Source organism: Trichechus manatus, unplaced genomic scaffold, assembly GCF_000243295.1.
Source record: "Trichechus manatus latirostris isolate Lorelei unplaced genomic scaffold, TriManLat1.0 scaffold00052, whole genome shotgun sequence".
Lineage (NCBI taxonomy): Eukaryota > Metazoa > Chordata > Mammalia > Sirenia > Trichechidae > Trichechus > Trichechus manatus.
The window spans coordinates 12,693,674-12,718,925 of record NW_004443988.1 but is presented as its reverse complement, the minus strand read 5'-3'; the positions used below and the strand labels follow the sequence as shown (position 1 = coordinate 12,718,925).

Below are 25,252 nucleotides of genomic sequence, written 5' to 3'. Positions count from 1 at the left end.
CTGTTATTGATTTCTACTTTTATGGCTTTATGGTCAGAAAAGATGCTTTGTAATATTTCGATGCTTTGGATTGTGTTAAGGCTTGCTTTATGGTCTAATATGTGGTCTATTCTGAAGAATGTTCCATGTCCACTGGAAAAGACAGTATATTTGGCTGCTGTTGGGTGGAGTGTTCAGTATATGTCCAACAGATCAAGTTGGCTGATTGTAGCATTTAGCTCTTCCGTGTCTTTATTGAGCTTCTTTCCAGATGTTCTGTCCTTCACCAGAAGTTGTGTGTTGAAGTGTCCTACTATTATTGTGGAGCTGTCTCTCTTTTCAATGCTGTTAGAATTTATGTATTTTGGAGCCCTGTTGGGTGCGTAAATATTTATTATAGTTATGTCCTCCTGGTGTATTAACCCTTTAATCATTATACAATGTCCTTCCTTATCCTTTGTGGTGGATTTTAATTTAATGTCTATTTTTTCAGAGATTAATATTGCCACTCCTGCTCTTTTTTGAGTGTTGTCTGCTTGATATATTTTTTCCATCCTTTGAGTTTTAGCTTGTTTTTGTCTTTAAGGTATGTCTCTTGTAGGCAGCATATAGATGGATCATTTTTTGTATCCATTCGGTCACTCTCTCTTTATTGGTTTAGTCCATTTACATTGAGTGTAATTATTGATAGGTATGAGTTTAGTGCTGTCATTTTGATGTCTTTTTTTTGTGTTGTTGACAGTTTCTTTGTTACACTTAATTTACTGTACTAAGTTGTTTTGTGTATTTTCATCTTTTTCATTGTTGATTTTGTGTTTGCTGAGTCTTTATATTTTTCTTGTTTATTTTGATGTGTAGGATTGTTAGTTTCCTTTGTGGTTACCTTAATATTTACCCGTTTTTCTAAGTTTAAACCAATCTGTTATTTCTTTATATCGCCTTGACTTCCTCTCCATATGAAAAATCTATGTCTACATTCTTTAAGTCCCTCTTTTTTAACATTGTCATCTTTTACATATTGACATCTCTGTTTCCCTATTTTCAGTGTTTTAGCCTTGATTTATTTTTGTGACTTCCCTATCTGGGTCAATATGTGTTCTAGTCTTGGGTTGTTATCTGATGTTACTGATTTTCTAACTGGAGGACTCTCTTTAGTATTTCTTCTAATTTTGTTTTGATTTTTGCAAATTCCCTAAAACTTCTGTTTATCTAGAAATGCTCTAATTTCAACATCATAGTTGAGAGATAGTTTTGCTGGATATACAATTCTTGGCCGGCAATTTTTTTCCTTCAAGGCTTTATATGTCATCCTATTGCCTTCTTGCCTGCATGGTTTCTGCTGAGTAGTCCAAGCTTATTCTTACTGACTCTCCTTTGTAGATGACTTTTCATTTATTCCTAGCCACTCTTAAAATTCTCTCTACCTTTGGTTTTGGCAAATTTGATGATAGTATGTCTTTGTGATTTTCCTTTGGGATCTACCTTAAGTGGTGTCTGATGAGCATGTTGGGTATTTTCTCATCTTTCACGAAAGTTTTCTGCTAACAAATCTTCAACAATTCTCTCTGTATTTTCTGTTATCCCCCGTTTTGGTACTCCATTTACTTGTCAGTTATTTCCCTTGATAGAGTCCCACATAGTTCGCACAGTTTCATTTTTTTAAATCCTTTTATCTGATTTTTCCTCAAATAAGTTGGTGTCAAGTGCTTTATATTCAATCTCACTAATTCTGTCTTCCATTGCCTCAATTCTGCTCCTATGACTTCCTATTGTCTAATTCTGAAACTTTACTGTTCATCTTCTGGGTTTGATTGCTGTCTCTCTGTGGATTCTTGCAGTCTGTTAAATTTGTCAGTGTGCTCTTATCTTCTTAAGTTCCTCTATTACTAGGTCTGCGTTTTGCCGGATCTCCTTCTTCATCTCTTGAAGAGTTCTGTATATTCATCTTTTGTATTCTGCCTCCGGTAATTCCAAGAAATTTGGAGGAGGAATATTTCTAGGTTATTTTGTGAGCTTGCTGAAGCCATCATAATTCCCTCTTTATGTGTTTTTATATTGACTGTTGTCTCAGAGCCATCAATAAGTTATTATTTTATGTTTGCTTATTGTTTCATAGCCTCGTTTTGTTTTGATAAGCCCAAATAGGGTGCTTGTGTGAGCTAGTCTGATCACTAGCACCCCTGAAGCTCCAACGTCCTGCCACCAGGTGGCCAGACCTGCTACTATGTAAGCCCAGCAGCCCACCCACTCCTCCTGTATGGATGCAGCTCATGTGTCCAGGTAGTCAGCCACCAAACGTGTGGTTCAGGCTCTCACTTAAAGTCCTAGACAGGCATGGGTGATTGGTGTAGGCACAAACATCTGGCTGCAGAAGGGGGTCACATGCTGAGCAATGCAGGGGGCCAACGGCCATCCCTGAGTGTCCGGGAGGAAAGTGTCTCCCTATCGCTAGACCATGTAGGTGGGTGGGTTTTGCAGCTGGACTAGGAGCACCCAATGCTGTTGGCTGTAAGGACTGGGGGGGGGGGCACCACTTATTCTTGGGCCCCTGTCGCAGGTGGCTAGGTGGCATAGGTGGAGCCACCAGTCCTCAGGCCCAATGTGGGTAGGTGAAAGACCCTAATGGACAGAGCAGTCTCAAATGTCACAAACCTGCCACTTCACAACTGAAACAGTTGAAGTTAGACTTCAGGTATACACCCTGTTGTACTGCAGTAATAAGGGCCTACTCTGCTGAAATGGACCCATACAAGTCTCTGCAGGGGGAAAGGCACTCAAAGTCCGTGGACCCCTTATTCCTGTGCCTAGGCGGAGGAGCTGTGCCTACCCTGTTTCTGGCTTAGGGCAGCTGGCCAATTATTTTTTCCCATTTGTTAATCTGTTCTCTGTCCAAGGCCGGGAGAATGGCTCAAGGGGCACATGATGGTTCCTACTTCCGGCCCAGGGACTTGGGAATCGCAGAAGTGGTCCTGGACCCAGTGCAGGGCAGAGTGCAGGGAGGTAAATGGGAGAGAGGTTTTTCCCAAAGTGGGGTGTTTTTGATCCTGCCGGTGGGCCAGAAGCAGGTACTTATCTTTAGACATTCGAGGGCTGCTTTTCACCGATTCTGGATGGCTGAGTAGACTCTCTGCTACTGGGTCTCTCCAGTGTGGAAAATGCCTCCCAAGCGCCGCTGCTTGCCTCACCATGCACCACGAGCTGATCCGGCCTGAAGGGCTCCTGCTCTCACCAAGTCAGTTCTGGCGACTCCTTGCTGCTTCCCAACTGCCTCTCCTACTGCTGCTCAGTCCAATTCCTCAATTTTGCCTTTGATGTTCATGGCTCCTAGAGTGTCATCTGTAATCGATTCACTTGTTTTTTCAGGTCTTCTTTGTAAGAGGGACTACCGGAAGTGCCTGACTACTCTGCCATCTTGGCCCCGCCCCTGGTCTTGCTAAATGTTTTTTACTGATCTGAAAGAAACTGCTTATGGTTTGTTGATTTCATTGTTATATTTCATTAATTTTTGCTCTTATCTTTATTTCCGTTCTTCTACTTTCTTTTATTGTGTTTTCATACACTTGTCATTTAGAGGTGCACTTAAAAAATTCCAAACATGATTTTTTGGTTCTTTTTGTTACTGATTTATAATTGCATTTTTGTCAGAAAATATGATCAGCATGTTATCCATTCTGTGGTATATGCTGGTACTTGCTTTGTGACCTCAGACTATGTGTGCTTGAAAAGAATTTTGAAATTAGGTTTTTAGAGTTCTATATATGCCCATTAATATTTTTAATGTTCAAATATTATGTACTGTTAATAAACTTTCGCTTGCTTCTTTAAATTGGTAACTGAAAGATGTGTTAAAAGACTGTGATTTTGTCGAATTCTTCTAGTCATTCTGTGATTTTTATTTACATAATTTGAAGCTATGTGTGCAACTTTATTTCTAGTGAATTGTTCCTTTTATCATTATGGGGCATCTTTTATCCTTTCTCATGCTTTTTTGATAAAACTATGCCAGTTTCTTTTTCCATCCTTTTATTTCCTTTTTCTTTTAAATACCATTATGTAATAGTTGATGAATATAAAATAATGTATATAAGATATACAGATGTCACACAGCATAATACCTCTGAAATCATCACCTAAGAACTTAAACACCACCAATACAATTGCATCTGTCAGCTTGCTTCTTTCCCAAGTCCCCTGCCTTCTTCCCTAGAGGTTACACTATCCTGAATTTAATGCTTACTATTCTCTTGACTTTCATATATATTCCAAATAAAGAGGACAGACCCCAATACATCCATGGTTAAGAGTTACAGCTGCTATCTACAAGGTCGGCAGTTTGACTCCACCAGCTGCTCCTTGGAAACCGTATGTGCAGTTCTACCCTGTCCTATAAGGTCGCTATGAGTTGGAATTGACTCGATGGCAACAGGTATACATCCATCATCCAGCTTCAACCATTATCAACTCATCTATAATATGTACCCACTCCCTTCCCTGTACCATATTATAAAGACATTCTCAGATATCACTGCATCCCGTATGTTTTGATATAGTATTCTATAGTGTATTCCTAAGTATTTTTAATTTATAATTTCTTATTCACTCTATAAAGTTTAGAATTTTTTTTTTAAATTTCCAAAAGTATGGGGACTTGGGGTATCTTTTTGTATTGGCTGCTAATTTTATTGTGTTGTGTTCAAAGATTATGCTCTGTACTTACATTTTTCTATTTATTAGGAGCTGGGTTTTTTATGCCCAGTAAAATAGCTTTTATTGTTCAAAGCTGCTATTTATGTATTTTTCTAATTGATAGGTGAAAGAAACGTGTTGAAATCTTCCATTATGAAGGTTTGTTGTTAGGTGCCGTCGAGTCAGTTACGAGTCATAGCAGCCCTATGTACAACAGATCGAAACACTGCCTGGTCCTACACCATCCTCACAATCGTTGCTGTTTGAGCCCACTGCAGCAGACACTGTGTCAATCCATCTCGTTGAGGGTGTTCCTCTTTTTCACTGACCCTCTACTTTACTAAGCATGATGTCCTTCTCCAGGGACTGGTCCCTCCTGATAACATGTCCAAAGTACGTGAGATGAAGTTTTGCCATCCTCCCTTCTAAGGAGCATTCTGGCTGTACTTCTTCCAAGACAGATTTGTTCCTTCTTCCGGCAGTCCACGTTATATACAATATTCTTTGCCAACACCACAATTCAAAGGCGTCAATTCTTCTCCAGTCTTCCCTATTCATTGTCCAGCTTTCACATGCATATGAGGTGACTGAAAACACCATGGCTTGGGTCAGATGCACCTTAGTCTTCAAAGTGACATTTTTGCTTTTTAACACTTTAAAGAGGTCTTTTGCAGCAGATTTGCCCAATGCAGCATGTCATGTGATTTTCTGACTACTGCTTCCATGGGTGTTGATTGTGGATCCAAGTAAAATGAAATCCTTGACAACTTCAATCTTTTCTGTTTATCATGATGTTGCTAACTGGTCCAGTTGTAAGGATTCTGTATGTTGAGGTGTAATCCATACTAAAGGCTGTAGTCTTTGATCTTCATCAGTAAGTGCTTCAAGTCCTCTTCGATTTCAGCAAGCAAGTCTGTGTTATGTGCACATCACAGGTTGTTAATGAGTCTTCCTCCAATCCTGATGCTGCATTCTTCTTCATATTGTCCAGCTTTTTATTTGCTCAGCATACAGACTGAATAAGTATGGTGACAGGATACAACCCTGAAGGTAATTTGTCAGAATTTATTAAGTCAGTTTTTTGCAAATCTATCGAGGTGCATAGCAGTTCAGAATTATAATCTTTTGGTGACTTAACTATTTTTTTCATTATAAAATGACTGTCATTTATAATGATTTTTGTCTTGAAGTCCATTTTAGCTGATATTTATATATCTACTCTAGGTTTCTTTTGGTAGTATCTGCCTACTATACCTTTTTTCTATCCCTTTAAATTCAACCTTTTCCAAGTTCTCAATGTTTTATACTGTAGAATACAGAACTAGATTTTAATCCAATCTGTCAGTCTTTGCTGTTTCATATATTTCCATATAGTTAAACTAGTAATAAATTTGGATTTATTTCTGTTATCTTTTGTACTTTTTGTTAACCTGATTAGACATTTCCCCTGGCCTTTTTTTCTTCCTTACTACTCAACTGATAAAGTTTTCCCTCTATAACTTTGGAAGTTGTATAGATTCTTTAGCAATTACCCTTAAAACTTCAGCTTCCATACTTGACTTAAAATCTAAAGTTAAATAATATTCCAACAGATACACAGAGACATTGAGCTGACCTGACTCATGGCAACCTGTGTACAACAAAACAACACACTGCCCAGTCCTGCATCACCCTCAGAATTGCAGGCATGTTCGAGTCCATTGCTGTGGCTACTGTGCCAATCCACATCACCAAGGGTCCCCCTCACTCTCAGTGGCCCTCCTTCCCCAAACATGATGTCCTCCTCCAGTACTTGATCCTTCCTGATGACGCGTCCAAACCAAGCGAGTTGGACAATGTTCTGCTGTGAACCGTAAGGATATTATTGGCTAATTTTTGAAAGTAGATCACTGGGCCTTTCTTCTTAGTCTACCTTAATCTGGAAGTTCTGCTGAAACCTGTCCAACACAGGTGACCCTGCTGGTATTTGAAATACCAGTGGCACAGCTTCCAGCACCTCAACACACAAGCCACCACAATATGACAAAATGATGTTTGGGTGGTGGAATATCCCTATACTCTTCTCCAGAACAAATGCAAGCATCTTAGAACACTGTAACTCTGAAACACCTACCTATGATATTGTGTTCCAGCATATGGTTTCATATCAAAGTAGATATTATTCATCATGGCTTTTTACAGTTCATGTTGATTTATAAATTTGCCAGAATCTCTACCAATGTCTTTGCTCACCAACCCCTTTTATGTATCAGTTCTTCCTTTATTTGAGCGGGACCTATTTCAGTAGACATTTCAGTGAAGGTATGTTATCCTAAATTTTTTTGGTCTTTGACTGAAAAAAGTCTTTAGTTCACTTTAATTTATTGTGAATAACTGAATGAGCAATCAAATTCCAGATTATCAGTTTTCTTTCATCATTTTGAAGCTATTGCATTGTTTCTGATTTCCATTGTTGCCATTGAGATCTACCATCTGCTTGCAATTCTTCTGTGGGTTATCTGTCTTTTCTTCCTGGTTGGTTTTGAGATTTTTCTCTTTGCCTTTGTTGCCTATAGTTTTGTTTTTATTTATCCTTGATTTGTTGTATTTCTTAAATTTGAAGATTCAGGTCACTTATTAATCATTTTTCAGCCGTTATCATGTGAAGTATTTCCTTGCTTCCATACTCTATATTCTCTCCTTCTGGAGCTGTCTGCATTGATTGCTGGAAATGGACATTAGAAAGATGCTTCACCCTCTTCTACCGTTATGTCAATGCTTTTTTTCTTTTTTACATGAAGTTATCGAAACTGAACACAATATTCAGCTGTGGTCTGTCTAACCACTTTAGAACATCACTTCCTCATCTGGACACCATCCACCAGATGTTTTGTTTTTCTACAATCAAATTATATCACACTACTATGGGTACCATTTTATACATAATGATGCTGAAGCATGTCAACCTAAGGCCACATGGCAAGGACTAGGCCCAGAACATGGATCTTTTAAATTTCAGCTTTGGGATATATCTACAATATTCCTACAGTAATGGGAGGGGTGGGCTGAAGAAGATGGAGGTCTAAGGAAACGTTTAATAAGCATGTCCTCTGTGCTAGCTCTGTAATATAAAAGCTATCTGACAATAATTGTATAGGACAAGTCTTATTACCCCACTTTAACAAATGAATTAAAGTTTAGAAAGGTTAAATAATTTCCCTGAAATCACTGTGTATTACAGCTGAATTCACAGTAGAAATTGACTATAAAAATTCAGTTCCCTTCCTGTGCACCAGGGGATGGCAAACTTATTCTGTAAAATGTCAACTAGTAAATATTTTAGGCTTTGCAAGCCATACAGTCCCTGTTGCAACTATTCAACTCTGCCTTGAAGCATGAAAGCAGCTACTGACAAAATGTAAAATGAATGCGCATGGCTGTGCTTCAAGAAAAGCTTTTTTAAAGGACACCAACATTGGAATTTCATGGAATTTTCACGTGTCACAAAATATTATTTTGATTTTTTTGAACCATATAAAAACCATTCTTAACTCATGGGCCATACAAAAAGAGGCAGCAGGCTAGATGTGGCCCATGGGTCATGGTTTGCCAACCCCTACTCTACACCATAACCCCTTCCAGAAGTGAGATTCTCCAATGTTTTCATTTCTGGGAAAAGGTTCTTATTTGGACCCTAAATGACTGAAGGGGGTGTTGCACAACCCCCTTAAGCTGAGCCACAGCAATGCAGTTGTTTAAATGTCTTTTTTTTCCCCTTATGTTAAATGTTTTTTTTTAATTCTTAATCTGACCTCAAAATTAAACTGTAAGTTCATTTAGGAAAGATGACTACTTTCTTGCTTATTTTAAAATTTCCTTTAATGCCCAACATGTTGTTGTTGTTGTTAGCTGCCGTCAAGCTGATTCTAACTCATGGCAACCCTATGTGTTAACAGTCTATATATAGAACGTGATCAGTAAGTTTAACTGATAAATATGGGTCAGATGCTGCCCAATATTGTCCTATTTCATTCACAAATTCTGTTAAATAGTCAATGGGAATAATATATAAGCAGTTCCAGTGGATGAAAAGCAATACAGCAGTTAGGCTATATATGTACGATTCAGTTTAACAAAATTATCATTTCCTTTTAATTCAGTATAAGGGAGAAGTATAAAAAGTATTCTTTGCCCTCCCTTTCTTGTTCTAACAGTTAAAGCAGTCGCACGTTAACACTAAGCCAGATATTCCTTCTTCCCACAGAACCACTTTGGTGACCTGGATGGTGGCCACTACACCGCTTTCTGCAGGAACTCAGTCACCCAGGGCTGGTATAGCTTTGATGATACACGAGTCAGTGAGATTCCAAACACTTCAGTGCAAACCACAACAGCGTATCTCCTGTTCTACAGCTGCCAGCCCTTTTCTATACCTATACAAAAATGCAAGAGCTAGGAAAACATTTTTTGAAAACTGTAAAACAAGCAATTAGAAACTGGTAGCTAAGTTTTGCTTTATCATTAAACTCTTCCAATTTACTTGCATCACTAATATGTTTTTAAGTCTTTCTGGCATATTATGCAACCTTTTATAAAGTAAAAAACATGAGTCTGGCCCACTGAAAAGGTACTGTGAAAATAATGCAGTGCTAATGGATGGGACCCTGTAAACCACTGCAGACTTTGTATGGAGTTCAGACTTCAAACTCGTGTTTATTAGGGTGGATTTCTACCATCAAATTTCTCATTACAATTATGTATACTCAGCAAATTATTTTCCAAAGATACTTCATGGAGCCAAACAAAAATAATTTTTGTTCAAATGGCTCTGTGACCTTAAGAATGTGATTTGAAAATATTTAATTGATAAAATCATTTAGTAAAGAAGCTGCAAGTCTCTTAGACTAATTGCAGAACATGAAAAGTTCTCACCTTCACAATTCAAAACCCATCCTTTCATCCTCTCCCTGAGAGTCCACCAGTGGTAACGTCTTTCAGGAGCACTTTTAGAATCTCATTGTTATATGGAGCGTCTTAATGACTTCATCTATAGCAACTGAGTGCCCTGAGGTAAATGGTAAAGTCTAAGCTCCTCTATTCCTTTTAACACATCACTTTGTGAAGACGTGGTTCATAATGTAGTTCACTTGGCAGTGACGCCTGACTCCTATCCCTTATCACTTCAATCCTAAGAACTCTACTACTCCTGATACAGTGAACGTGGGTGCTAATTTATATCTTATTTTGACCTCAAATCTGAGAATTGTTAAGTGTGACATGCAGTGCAGGTGTCCAGCTGAAGTTAGAATGGAATTGAGCCTTGATGCAACAGGATAAGTGAAATAACTTTAAATCAATGCAGCAGGATACAGTGTGTGTATATATAAGGGGTGTGTGTAAAATCTAGGGTCGAGTGTACTGTGTTTGATCATACAACATTAAAGGCAGAACACTCACAGGGTTTTAAGTTATTTTTCTCATTAAGATTTCAATGTAAGTGTAAATAAAATTCTCTTTTAAAAAATTAAAGAAAAATTTCCATTTATTTTTTAGAATAAAGATTTAGTGCACAAATACAGCCCAAAGCCAACAGAAAAATAGCTTTGCCCTGTCATTTCCCTAAGAAAGCACTGCAGTGACCCAGGGGGAAAAAAAAAAAAAGCAATCCTCTCTGAGTTCTAGGCTTAATGAGAGGACCACGTTATATTATGTACATCAATTTGATGTGCAAGTGTGCAATAACTATATACACATACATTGTTATCTGCTTTATGTCATTTTAGAGGACTCATAATTGATGAAGCTGGGCTTCAGAAATGTGACAAGGCCATACAGTGAAAAGGAAAGGAAAGGATACAATGGTCTGTAGAACAACAGAATAATAATGCTTAACTAGGTAATTATTTTAACTTTGGAGCAGACTAAAAAAGTTGTTTTGAAATAAATGGTACTTGTAAGGGTTGCTTACTGTAATACTTGTTAGATGGTATTAGTCAGTTTTTTGATATTAGCACTGACCTGAAATATAGTAACAACTCCCACTGCCCTAGAATTACTCTAAACGGCCAGCAAGAGCTTTCCAGTAACTGTAAGCATTTGAAGAGCTGTGCTTCTGAGCCTTTTAAAAGATAACTAGCTTACTATTAAGTTCTCCTTATGTGGCTACATCAGTCACTCGTGGTCCCAATGCCGTATAAAAGAGGATATAAGCTGCTGAAGACTTCACAGAAGAAACGGAGATGTCAGAAACTTCGTGATCATCAAATTTAAACCAGCGCTGTCTTGCTGCATTTTTACAATAGGCGGTGTAGTGGCCTCCATCCAGACCGCCATAGTGATTCTGTGCCAAACAGAGAAAGCAATCCAAACTGAGTGATTTAAAATACGTCAGTAATTTCAAAGCTTCACATTGTTCTTACTCTATAAATTTGCTTGGGAAAAAAAATGAAGTACTTAGTTCAATGAGATACTTACGGAAACAGAAAACAAGTTGTATTTCTTCAAGTTGTTCTTTGGACCAATAACATACTGTGACAAGTCAAGATTTTCTAATGGGAAGTCCACAGATGTCTGTAATTTTTGCTTCCACCTCCCATCATAGGAAAAACTGCAGAGCAAAACATTACGGTGATGATACTGACAGACCACAGACATCAGAATGAACCCTCAGTCATTCATTAACTATCAGGATTTTAGCCAGGACCGTAAAATCCATTTAAAATACATAGACTCAGAATTTTAGTAGTGGAGGGACCTGTTACAGACACTTGGTTCCATTTCTATTTTACAAATGAGGAAAGTGAGGCACATGGATATTAAATGACTTGTCCATGGGCAAACAGCAAGAGTGGTAGAGGTAGAACAACTCTGGTCCACTGATCATGGCCCACTGACCCTTAGGCAAGTCTTCTACAAAGGTAAAAAGTTATAAAGATTTTCTTTGAAAACCCACATGTTTATAATGCTAATCACCACAAGAAACAGAGGAAAGACCGAGTACTACTCTAGATTAAGCGTGTAATTTGGGGTGAACAGAATCAGAAATGGCAAGCAGATAGACAAGTGACAGGAATGACAGCATCCCGCTATCCCAGCATACTCTGCTCCTTTTAAACAATACTGGCATTTTTGTTGGTATAGTTATTTCAGAAAATCTGAATTGTGACCATTTATATTTTTAGATATTCCTCAAGAGTAATATGCAGCATTAAACTGAGAACAAATATGTACTCATTCACAGAATGTCCGCCTATAAATACCCCCATAATCCTTAAGAAGATGAAGAAATAATAACTGACAAAACAGGCCTTTGTTAAAAAAATTCACACAAGAAGAATCTAAACATGTCAATAGTGGAATTGTCATTAAGTAACTGCTAAGAGTCTCCCATAATACAAGATGAAACAATAAAACAGAAATGCTTTCTTTGAAACAAAAATTACAGCTCTCAATAAGAAAGATAAAACTTCCTTTAAAAAGTTTAAAAAATCAAGTCAAAGTTATCACTCTATAGACAGAATACATGAAGATGAAAAAAATCAGAAGAAAAAAGTGGGACATGTATTACAACTCTCTCACCATTATTCCTTCTACTATAGAAAAAAAAACATGGCGACCCCAAGTGTTTCAGAGGAGAACTGTGCTCTGCAGGGTCTTCAATGGCTGACTTTTTAGAAGTAGACTGCCAGGCCTTTCTGCTGAGGCGCCTCTGTGTGGACTTGAACCTCCAACTTTTCAGTTAGCAGCAGACTGCAATAACTGTTTGCACCACCCAAGGACTTCTACTACTATAACCCATTGGCGTCAAGTCTATTCTGACTCATAGCAACCCTGTAGGACAGAGTAGAACTGCTCCATAGGGTTTCCAAGGCTGTATATCTTTACAGAAGCACACTGCCACATCTTTCTCCCATAGAGCAGCTGGTGGGTTCGAATCGCTGACCTTTTGGTTAGGAGTCGAGTGCTTAACCACTGTGTCACCAGGCTCCTCTACTACTACAGCACCAGATATTTTTCATTGGCTGGAAAAATGTGGGCAAAAATATACCTGCATCATTAATTTTTAAAGCTGTACTTTATAAAATCATGTATTTCATTGTTATGTTTATTTTCTAAATACGTTAAGTTTCATCTGCTAATAATTTGTTAGAATTATACATTTGCTTTTATATGTTTTCACTTGATGTTTTGTAATGATTTAAAATTTTTATATATGAAATACGATGGTTAGTTAGCTTCACTGATTTTTAAACACCGAATTACATGGAACAGTGGTATTGTCACTTTGCTCTGGTATTGCAAACACCAAGGTGAACTAACCAGATAACCTTCCTCTTTGTTACGATTTCTTAGCAGGCATTACAATGAAGTGTAAATCACAGAGGACTTAGAATTCCCTCATCTAAAATTTGCTAACAAGTGGAAAAACCTGTTCCTTTACCGTTTCAGATGCACTAAAAGCACAGGTGGCAACTTCCATATTTCTATCTTTTTTAGAGAATCCCGTCGGGCTCTGCAATGACTGCAGTAAAATCTGTTGTTATCTGTGAGTTTTTCTTCTTTGGAAAACAATCTAAGGCAATCCTGGTGGGAAAAACAAGTAACAGATACTCATTAATTCATGTCTTCAACACAGAATCATTGAGCACCTATTCAATGAGCCACTCTATCAGGCAGCAGGGAGACAGCAGCAAATTAGAACACGATAACGCAGACAAGTAAAGCGAGCACCACGACAGTGTGTGGTCCATGCCCTGGTGAGGGAAGAAGGGCGAGCGTGGAAGACTTGCGGGAGAAAATGACGCTCTGGAGGAAGCAGGAGGAAGAGCGCACACTCTATAAACGACATTGCTGCTATGTGGGGATCAGATATTTATCTGATAGCCCATGTAAACCACACTCTTGTAAAAAGTACACCCAAGTTAAGGTCTTCACATCACCTTCCAAATGAATCTTTGAAATTTCTGAAAGAATGTGTATTAAAAAAAAAAAAATTTCTAATACTTTCTAATCTATACAGTCCTAATTACAACAGAATATATGTGTGGGATTTACCTATAAAAATTCTTAGAGGAAAAGACCAGAAATAAATGGCTGAATAAAGTACATGTCTATATGCATAAGAACAGTATTTCTATCCAAATCATTTTCTCTCACTCTAAACTCACCTGTAGTGTACATTTACTTGTGGACGCCAATGGCAGAGACAAATACATGAAGGCCTCAAATGTCCTCGACTTTTTGTGACACGTGAGGCACTGCACTGTGGATTTGAACTGACCCTGGAACAGTGCAACAATGATGGATTCATTGAGCTGCTTGTGTTTCTGCCAAGCATGCTCTGCTGCTTTAAAGTCGTCAAGATGATCGTTATTCTCTTCTTTATGTCTCTTTCGATTATCAGCCTGGAAATAAGAGCATTTAAACTCCGTATTAATACCTCAAAGACAACACTTAAATATAAAATTGAAAGAATAAAACTAAATATACTTTTCAGATCTAGAAACACTCATAGTTCTTCATAAAGGAGCTCTGATCTCATCAAGTGCTATGAAAAAACAATTTTAACCCCAAAAGTACCCAAAAACAAAACCGTCCCCCGCCCCCAGAAAAAAACTCATTTTATCAAATGGTGTGACTTGTTGGAATTTCTTAAGAAAGTTTTATTTAAAAAGTTGAAAAGTCTGATTTGAAAACGACATCCCACACATAGCTGGAAATTAACGCTACAACAATTAGATGTAATTTCTTTGTCTTAGCCTCATGAATGGAGATATATCTCTATATACTCCCATGAAATGTATTTGTTTTACAGTTCCACATCTTAGTACAAAGTCACTAGATTTGAATAAACTAGCACTGAACAATCACCAACTATAATTTTACATTGCTATGAAAAGATTAAAGTGCTACTGAGCACCTGAAGAGCTTCTGCAACTTAGAAAATATCAAATTTCTTACTTTATTTAGATCTTCATGGAGACCATCCATTAGGAATAGAAGCAGTTCTTGTGAATCTTGCTGGTTGTATCCTGCAAACTGGTCATTGATCTTCCCAATGGTGATTTTAAAATCTTTTGGACTGACATACCTATACTGTCCTGTCCATAGGGCTTTCATGATTATCCCAAATTCTTCCGCCACTTCACCTTTATGCCCCAACAAATTGGACCTTGGCAAATAAAATTAAAATGACAAAAAAAAAAGCAATAAAGGAAAATTTAAAAAGTTACGGTACAGTGGCTTCTTGATGACAAACTGCTTGTATATTGTCACCCTACACTAAAATACTTATTTATTCCGAGTTTTACTACAAAAGACTTATTTGCCTCTTACCTTGATATTATTCCCCTCCAACCTGCTTCTTGTGGCTGACGGCCGTGAACGGTCTCCTCCTACCACTAACAGGCCCCAGTTTATGGCAGAGGTTCTGCCTTTCTGCACTGCTCCTTTCCCCGTCTGTCCTTTACCAATCAGAGAACGCTTTTCTCCACATTTTTCTTAAGAGTAAAGATACTTTCCTGTTTACTAATTTGACTTCTCTGGAGCTGGGTGGTAACGTAGTGTGGTGATACCAACCTTTTAACATATTGCAAAAACTATGAAATCTCTTTACCTATTAATATCATTCTGATAACAGTTTCGGTTGAAATAATCAGCCAAATGTGGAGCATTGCACAGGCACTGCAATATTGAGTTCATGTAACAAGTATTCCCTAAATTACGAAGTCCAGTGAGAGCTGGTCCAGATCCTCCAAAAACAGGATTGAGGTTCCGAATTTGAGAAGCAGAAAGCCTTGAGATTTCAGCTTTAGGGTAGCATATTGGCCTGAAGAAAGGAAAAAAAAAAAAAGACAAGATGTCTTAAAATGCAGAGCATCTGCAATTAACGTTCATTGTACAAATGGCAGCAAATTCTAGCACCTGTACCCCAGTAATCCTCTGAACAGTTAAGAAGGTAACTTATAGGGTGCTGGCCCTCATAAGGTAGTATCTGGGTAACACTGGTTGTATCCTGGGATCCTCCCATGGAACAAATACCTTTAACCTCTTATGTGGGTCCATGGTTCTTACAGAGACCCTGAGATGGACTGTTTGACTTCTCATGAACAAGGAAAGCTCTTTCAAAATCCTTTAACTAACCCAGCAAGTTTAGCACTACTAAATGTTTGAACTCAAGCAGAATGCAAAACAATGTATCCAAAAAATATATTACTGAGGTGTAGATATATCAAAGGAGGAAAGTTATTTGGGTAGTATTATCCAAAGTCTGATTGTGAGGATGGTGCAAGACTGGGCAGAGCTTTGTTCTGTTGTACATAGGGTTGCTCTGAGTTGCAAGTGACTCGATGGCACCTAACAACAACATAACATAATCCAAAGTCTATAGCTGGGCTGACAAACATGGTAGCCACTAGTCGCAGGTGGCTATTCAAATTTAAAGTAATTAAAATTCAGTCCTTCAGTTATACTAGCCACATTTCAATTAGCTGCACACCATATTGGACAGCACAAGTACAGAACCTTTCCGTCATCACAGAAAGATCTACTGGACAGCAGTGGACTAGAGAATGTCTCCGAGCATATCTGATTTATAAGTGGAACTTCTAGGACTGCTATGGCATTAAGAAAATTCTTAACTGATAGGTCTTTTTGCTCTTACTGTCAATCCCTAGCATTCCTCCAACTCTAACATGGAATACTGAGAAAAGACTAAACTATATTTCAATCAGCATTTTTTTTACATGGGTTCAGATCATGCACTCGTGCTCTTCCTCTGTTCTATACATATAAAAGGATGAGAGTCTTTAAAAACAGTTAAATCAACAAAGTTTAGTATGAGTAATAATTCAAAAAGGAATTAAATATCAACAGTTTTTATAATGAGCCCTAAAATCTGTAACTAGATTTATAGAATTTAAAAAGCTCCTCCATATAGTTCCACCTTGCAGGGACATTCCAGGAGGGAAAAGCATGCTTCCTGGGCTGCATTATGAAAGGGCCAGGAAGGTAGCCCGGCTGGAATGCCTCAGCAATTCAGAGAGTACTGTAAATGGAAACACAAGCTCATCTACTTACACTCCTATCTAAACTTCCCCAATTTACTCCTCTCCCCCTAAAAACTAGAGTGGTAGGTAGACTTGAAAATCATCTCCTCATAACCATATCAGTCATAAGCCAGGAGCATCAGAGGATTCGAAAGAGGATGAACTCAGGAATACACCTAAATGAGATACTGTTCTGGGAAACTTAAATTAAGCTATTGATCACTACTTGTACACAGAATAGCTGAAATGCAATGAAGGAAAAAGGAACAGAACAAGGATCAGGAGCTGATACATTACAATGCTTGTTATTTTAATACTATATAATGTTGCTCTCACATTACTGGCTGGGGGAAGAAGTTTGGAATTTGAGTGCTACAACAAAGCAAACTCAACCAACCTGTAAGTTAAGGTCATCAAACGGACATTTAGGGGCTATAGGAGGTCTAAGAAAAACTCTATGTAGTCTGTGGCATGCTGCCTCCAAATACAATGTGTATACTTTTTATATCTACACTAATACTTGTGATAACCCTCTCTGGTAAGGTATTTAAGTTAGCACTTGGGCAAAAAGCCAAGTATATTTTCTTCATTTCTTTTTTCATCAATGGCTGATAGCTATCCACAGAAATTTCTGACTCCCTGATACTAATAAGCTGATAGAGAGTAGAAGTTTTAAAACATAACAGAGTATTCTAGTTCTAGGAGCTCAATAAACTTACTTGTTTTCTCGATTAACTGCTGGAGTTACAGCTGGCTTCCTCTTCTCTTCCTCTTGAACAGCCTGGGTTATATCTGGGGAGGAGTAGGAGCGCTTCAGCTTGGAAGGCTCCCTATCCCGCTCAGCAGGAACCTGTGGCTTAGCTTTATGAGTTGGAGGGGTTGAAGGAGGTGCGGATGAAGGAGCCATTTCCGGTGGATACATATGAACAGTGTTGGTGGGTGAATGATAATAACGAAAGGTTCCAGTAACTGGGTCAAGAAACTCACATGGAAAAGAAAAAAAAATCATTACATAAACAAACAAAGTGACTCACTATTCCATTGCTAAATTCACTTTTGGATTAAAACAATTTGAATAAAACGGCAATAATCACTTCTATGATTAAACTTCCAAAAAATTTAGGTTTGTAAATACTTTGTTGTTTCTTAATGACAAATGCCACAAATGCTCATATAGTCTAGCCAGCATGTCCCAGGTTGGGTGCTGAGACATCGAACCCTGCTGTAATTAGGGAAAAGACCTATGTCCTCTGTAATGAAGAAACAGGGTTGACTCTGCATTAGGGAAAATGCGGAATAAGCAAAAAAATAATTTTTTTTTTGAACACAGCAATCATCTTATTTCTGTGCTAATTTTGATTTTTACCTTGGCCCAGCCTGAAGGCAATCCTGGTACAATCCTCCCCATTTCTTCACTTCGCGCTCTTGTCAAAGGTTCTCGTTGAGCCTAGTTTAAAAAAAAAAAAATCTGATTTTTGAATTAATGTTGCCATACACTAAGCTACTCGTATCAAGTCCAATAACTTTGTCTTGACTTCTCTTGATATTTTTTGTATTCTGCCTACAGTTCTCTTGATCTCCGAATGTATCTTCTATATTTATTCTTTGCACAAAATATTTATGAAATGCTGTGTATAAATACAGACCAATATACTAAGGCACCAACCTCTCACCTCCATGGATTAAAAACTGATATTAATAACAGAGGACAAAAAGGCCTGATAATAAGCCACCTAAGTACTATCTTTACATTCTTCACATCTTAAAATATATACATTCTGTTGAACATAAACACATAATAAACACAATCGGTGTGTTGGGAAAAAAAATTGTCACAATAAATGCAAATAGGAAAATTGGATATCCACATGCTAAATGATGAATTTAGACCCTACCTCACAACATACATAAAAATTAGCTCAAAATGGATCACAGACCTAATTATAAGACCTAAAGCTAAAACTTTTATGAGAGAACACAGGCGAGCATCTTCAGGACTTCAGATCAGGCAAAGAGTTCCTTAGATACAATACCAAAAGCATGATCCATATAAGAAAAAACTGATGTATCAGACTACAACAAAATTTTTGTGCTTCAAAAGACAACATTAATAAAATAAAAAGATGAGCCATAGTCTAGAAGAAAGTATTTACAAATCACATTTCTGAAAAATGGGCTGTATCCGGAATATTATAAAGAACTCATGTAACTCAGTAACACAATAATCCAATTAAAAAATGAGCAAAAGATTTGAATACACATTTTACTGAAGATTAAACATATGGCTTATAAGCATACGAAAAGATGTTCAAAATCACTGATGATTACAGAAAAGGAAATTAAAACCACAATGGCCATGAACAACTACCACCTTTGCCATGAGATCAAAAGAACTGGATGGTGCCTGCCTACCATTACTGAACATTTTGATTGTGATTCAGGATTCCATAGAAGAATTCTGATCAAAAGGAGAAAAATGCAGAACAAAATTTCAAATTCTCATGGACTTTCTGGAGCCATGGAGGCTATATGAGTCCCTGAAACTATTGCCCTGAGATAATCCTTAAACCTTAAAAATATCCACACTAAAGGTCTTCTTAAAACCAAGCAATAGTTTAACTAGTAAAAAATGTCTGCCTTGAGCATTATGCTCTTGTAAGAACTATGTATGTGGGATCACATTGACAACAGCGACTCGGAAGATTAGACGTGAGCAGTGAATTTCTGTTAATGGGAGAGGAACAACTTGGAAAAGAAGAGTGAGAATGGTTGCACATCTTGAAGAATGTAATCAATGTCACTGAGTTGTACATGTAAAAACTGTTGAATTGGTGTATGTTTTGCTATGTACATTCTCAACAACAACAACAAAAAAAAAACCCACAATGAGATACCACTTTACACTCATTAGAGTGGCTACAATAAAATAAACAGACAATAATAAATGTTACTAAGAACGGTGGGAAATAAGAACCCTCAAACACTACTGGTGGGAATGTAAAATGGGTAGGTACTTTGGAAAACGTTTGGCAGTTTTAAAGAAAAAGTTTAAAAACAAACAAACAAGCAAACAAATTAACAACAAGAATAAAACAGCAATTCCATACTTAGGTATCTACTCAAAAGAAATGAAAACATATTTCCACATAAAGATTTGTAGGTGAATGTTCATAGCAGCATTGTTCATAATAGCCCAAAAGCAGAAAACAATCCAAACGTCTATCAACTGTTAATGAATAAATAAAATGTGGTATTATCCATACAATGGAATACTATTCAGTAATACAAAGAAATGAACTACTGATACATGCTAGAACATGGATGAACTGCAAAAACATTATGCTAAGTAAAAGAAACCCGGCACAAAGACCATATATTGTATAATTCCATTTATATAAAATGATGAGAAAAGGTAGATCTATGGCGGCCTGGGGCTGGGAGTGGAAGTGGGGAGTAACTACGACAGAGCACAGGAACCGTTTTCGTGTGATGAAATGTTTTCCAAAACTGGATTGTCATAATGGTTTCATCACAACTCTGTAAGTTACGAAAAATCAATGGATTGTATAATAAAAATGGGTGGATTTTATGGTATATAAATTACACCTCAACAAAGCTCTTAAATAAAAACAAAGGCAAAGATGTCTTATAAAAGGCCTAAGGATTTTTTCATTTTATAAAATGAATAGAATATACAAACTTCTATTCCTTTAGCATATCAATGGATCAACCATGTAAAAACAAACAAACAGCTACCAAAGATGGCAAAGATCCCCTTCAGAGAGTAGATCTTACAATGGAGGATGACAATATGATTACGATAATCACGTGGTTATTAATCCATGTTTTTCCCCCAGTTCCCCACTTCCCGCAATGAACTACTTACTTTATTTCTTTCGGTATCCTCTGTATTCTCTCTAAAAGTTCCTGTCTTTAGAATCCCACTTTCTGGTTGTCCTTTAATTTTAACAGGCTGTAAAATTGTTAATATTTCAGAAGTGAAAGCAAACTTTAACTTTCCCCAACATAAACCTACCTGTTACTAGCTAATACAACCAAATCCATTAGACTGCAAGCGCCAAAAGAGAAAAAAACAAGGCCTCTGAAAATTTGATTCCATTTTACTGTCAAATTCAAAAGATACTTCCAATCAGGGCTTTGAACTGGTTTGTTCTGGTTTGAACCCCTGCTGAGAATCTGCATTTCCACCCCAGATTTACTGAATCAGAATCTTGTTTTAGAACAAGATCCCCAGGTGATTCTTATGTATAACTTCCTGGGAACTTGTTAGAAATGCAAACTCTCAACAGAGGTTTGAACTGGAACAAACCTGTTCGAAGCCCTGCTTTCAATTAAAGGTTTTAAAGCCCATTTGGAATCTCCTAACACCCTAAAGATGAAGAATTAAGAAACTCTGATGAATTAGTGTGGAAAAAAAAGATGGAAACCAAAGTAGATCGACTGATTCACAATACATGGCTGAGTACAAGATGCTGGTCATTTGTGTATACTCACCATGGCCTCATCTGAACACTAGCCTTTTATTTAAGCCCCAGGTGATTCTGATTGCCTTGAAAGGGGTCATGCTCCAAAAAAATTAAAGTTTTAAAGAAAATGAACAGATTATAGAATTTGAAATGAAGCAATATTCAAAAGTGCAACTCCATTTTATGTCTTCTTGGAACATATCACAGATGTGATATAACATAAAATTCACTTTAATTTTTTATTTTAAAAATTACTATAGCAAAGTAGAAACTTTTTAAAATTAGCAATAATTTTAATGAAACTTATTCTAGAATTCCATGTTCATCTACTTTTAAAAGGAGAATGCAACAAATGCAATCTTAACTCTTTTTCAGTCTGTTACATTATACCAAAAACCAAACTAACCCAGTTTTCATTGAGTCAATTCCTACTCATAGCGACCCTACAGGACAGAGTAGAACTGCCTGATAGGGTTTGCAAGTATCGGCTGGTGGATTCAAATTGCCATCCTGTTAGTCAGCAGCCGAGCTCTTAACCACTGGGCAACCAGGGCTCCCATTATATTATAGGAAACATCAATAACTATAATGTGATAATCTTAGGCTATTTAAATCTGTAGGGACATTTCGCACCTATACCAAATGACCCCAGAAATGTGAATACTTTAAGTTCTAATGACTATCTGCGTCTCAAGTATGGCAAGATGGAAAGGAAGTCGCTTTGGAATCTAACTGCTGATATGACCTCAGCCAAACTACTTTAATGTCTAAGTTTCAGTTTCATTTGTAAATTTAATACCTCATGGGGTTACGATGAGGAATAAATACGGTAAGGTAGGAGAAATGCTTGGCATATAGTAGATTCAATGAATAATACTTAAGTTGCATCTTAAATAAGTGTTCACAAGCTCTACATCTCCCATGAAGAAAGCTGAAATTTTCGTGCTTGGGTTCCACGTTCCCAATTCTGAGTACTTGGGTTTTTTGCATAGGAACTATATTTTTGACAGTTGGGATTGCCAGATAAGTGTTCCTGGATAAGTGCTGCATTAATAAACTGTTATTTTTTGTAGTATGTCTGAACTGCTGCATGAGAAATAGAAATTGACATTTTGTATTTCGCCTTCCATCAGAAGTCACTTTTACACTAACAAAAATGTATTTCCACTTATATTTATGTATATAGAGCTATGATTCCTGCTATTTTAAAACTTATTCAGGGCTCAAATGAAAAAGATATTGTTAACTGCACAATGAAGGGACAAAAGAAAAGCATGGTATTATTAGGTTAAAAAATAACACAAAAATATTCCCCAAATTTAAGGAGATCAATTTTGAGTATATAACCAAGGGCAGAAAAAAGCAACATTAATGGGTTACTGCCAATATTACATGAATTGATGAAACAAGAGACAAAATGTCTGCCCTGTTTATGGAATGACTGTGGTGTTAGCACTTTTTTACACACATTTTGTTTCACTTAGCCGGCAATTTATACTGTTTGTTTCAACCCACCTTGCCTGAACCTGAATCTTCTATCTGGGGCACATCTCCTGTCGACTTTTTTGGCACTTCTGGGGTTGGACACCTTTTCCCTCTGTCTTCCATAGATTTCTTGGCATCAGTAGTTTCATGTTCGCTTCTACTTTGTCTTTTTACTCCTGTTATTTCTTTGCCTCGCTTTCCTGAGGTTTCTTTATCTTCTTTTTTGGTCTGTTCACTTTCTCTCTCTTCTGTTTCTTCTTTTGTTTTTTGTTCCTTCTCTGTGATTTCATTTTCTTCATCTTCTGGTTTCTTTCTGGCTTTTTGTTCTTGCTCTTCCCTCCTCAGTTTCTCTTTCTGTTCTTCCTGTTGCCTTTCCCGAAGTTCTTTTTCTTGTTTGCTCTTCTCCATTAGAAGAGCAGTTTCTGCATGAATACGAGCTTTTTCTTCATTTGTTAATGTAGCAGCTGTTGGAGTAAATACTGGCTTTGTGGAACGATCAGGAACAACTTTTCCATCCTGAGGAGACTGTTGCTCATGGTCTGTACTTTCAGATTTTATATTACGATCTTCAGATAATTTTAATGTTGGCTTTTTAGTACGATCAATCTATAGCAACAAAAACAGAGCAAAACATATTTTTGTCAAAATTCAGCAATGTAATCTCAGTTCTTGAAACTGTGTGGTGACGAAAGAACCATCAGTTTGTGGAGAAAATGTCTGCCAAAATGCATATTTGTAGATCACTCAATGTCAGGATTTCTCATAAGGCAGAACTGGCATGGGAGACGCTCAAACACCACTGACACTTCCTCTCTACTCAGCTCTTTCAATTCACCCTGATATGTTCTGTATATGGAAGAGTTAATAATGTCTTTATTCTAAAACATAAAACCTAGACCTGGGGACGCCTAGATTTACATTCCATTTCCACGTATCCAGCTGCCTATTTAACATCTCCACGTGAGAGTTGCACGTGTACCTCAAACCCAATATTGTCAAAATGCAATTCATGATTTCTCCCCACAAACACGGTCACCTTCAATTGTTCCTTATCTCTTGGATGTAGCCACTATCCACACAGTTACTTAAACTAGAAACCTGAGAGTCTTCTATGATATATTCTCCTACCTTTCTACAGTCTGATTATTTTCCTCTTATATCTCTCTCCCTCCAGCTCCACTACCACCAGGCAAGTCTTGCCAACATCCTCTCACCAGGACTATAGCACAGCTTCCATCTGGTTCCCCAGATCATCTCTTGCCTCCCTTCCAATCTATTTCTCCACACTGTAGCCAGAGCAATCACTTTACAACACAAATCTGGCCATGTCCCTCCTCTGCTTAAACCCCTATTTTAAGTAGCTACCGACTGCATTCAGATTATGTCTTTACCATACTCTGGAAGGCCTGGGTGGTCTCATCTCTTCTTACCTCTTAAGTCTCCTCTTATACTACTCTATATACCAGTCATACTTGCCTTTAAAAAAATTCCTCAAAGATGCCATCTTCCTTCTCAATTCCAGGCCTTTACACAAGCTGTTTATCTAGATAATACCTACCAGAACATCAGGTCTTAGCTTAAACGTTTCTCCCTTAGAAAAGCCTTCCCCGAAGTCTTAGACTAAAACTAGCCGAGTCCCCTGATATATGCTCTCATAATAGCCCATTCTTTTCCCTCATAGTACTTATTGGGATTCTGATTAAATAACGATGTTTAAAATTTGTTTTCCCTCCTAGAATATAAGCTCCAGGAGGGTAGAGAATGTACCTGACATAAGGTCAACAAATATCTTGCTGAGGGAATGAATAAAATATTCCACAACAACTCTCACAGGAGATGAGATACTAATTGGTATCCTTCCAGTTCAGTAATAATTAAACTACCTAAATTTCTGAGACATTAGTTAAATGTCTATTACCTCAATTTAACAGCATACTAACTCTGCATCATTCTTAGAAGTGACCTACCATCATTTCCTGAGAATACAGTTTACTGGAACAAGAACTTATAAGCACATCTGTCAGTAACAACTTGCCCATAGTTCTTACATAATGAATTTTATATTTTTCCACTAGAAAACAATAAAACAGGAAGAAGAAATCATTCCTTCCTCTTCACTTCTTTTTGCCTCTTCGTTAAAAAAAAACACCAAACTATTCTTTTCTACATATTATTTGAGAATGAAGAACCACTTGTGGGAACGAAGTTAACAATAATAAGTGGACCAGGAACCAAAAGAAATGCTATTTCCACCCACATTTTGACAGCTCAGTCTATTTTCCCCTCATCTCAAAAGCACAGTTCTGATCACATCACTTGAAAGTTTAAAATTCTTCAGTGGTTCTCTTATGCTTACAGAATAAAAATCAAATTTAACCAAGTCTCTCTTGGCGACTCTTGACCATCTTTCCAATCTCATCTATTATTACACTCTCATCTCTCCAAAAAAGACCTGACTGCAAACATGCCAAAACTACTCACTGTTCCTTGAGGTTGCCCTGTGCCTTTAGTCAAATACTTTTCTACTTGTCTCTCCCATCCTCAAATCCTGCTGAACTATTAACAAACAAAAAAAAAAAAAAAAAAAAA

The 25,252-nt window shown here is 37.3% G+C and overlaps 2 protein-coding genes across 5 annotated transcripts in view; one reads left to right on the top strand and one right to left on the bottom strand.

Moving 5' to 3' along the window:
• The window catches only part of USP50 (ubiquitin specific peptidase 50), a 36,315-nt gene extending 27,019 nt beyond the window's left edge, over positions 1–9,296 (top strand). Inside the window, exon 7 of the mRNA XM_004377701.3 lies at positions 8,909–9,296. Coding sequence (XP_004377758.2) covers positions 8,909–9,100 — 192 coding nt within the window. The 3' untranslated portion in view covers positions 9,101–9,296. The remainder of the gene's footprint in view (positions 1–8,908) is intronic.
• Positions 1–25,252, bottom strand: part of USP8 (ubiquitin specific peptidase 8) — a 153,715-nt gene that overhangs the window by 43,077 nt on the left and 85,386 nt on the right. For 2 of the 4 annotated variants that reach the window (XM_004377655.3, XM_023732471.1), the window contains exons 11-20: positions 22,694–23,269; positions 20,578–20,664; positions 18,058–18,138; positions 17,411–17,673; positions 15,260–15,472; positions 14,605–14,815; positions 13,812–14,048; positions 13,085–13,227; positions 11,119–11,251; positions 9,333–10,984 (exon numbers count right to left, since the gene is read on the bottom strand). In XM_004377655.3, coding sequence (XP_004377712.1) covers positions 10,799–10,984; positions 11,119–11,251; positions 13,085–13,227; positions 13,812–14,048; positions 14,605–14,815; positions 15,260–15,472; positions 17,411–17,673; positions 18,058–18,138; positions 20,578–20,664; positions 22,694–23,269 — 2,130 coding nt within the window. In that variant the 3' untranslated portion in view covers positions 9,333–10,798. Of the gene's footprint in view, positions 1–9,332; positions 10,985–11,118; positions 11,252–13,084; positions 13,228–13,811; positions 14,049–14,604; positions 14,816–15,259; positions 15,473–17,410; positions 17,674–18,057; positions 18,139–20,577; positions 20,665–22,693; positions 23,270–25,252 lie in introns of those variants that run through there. The other 2 variants (XM_023732470.1, XM_023732472.1) reach the window with 2 other exon arrangements.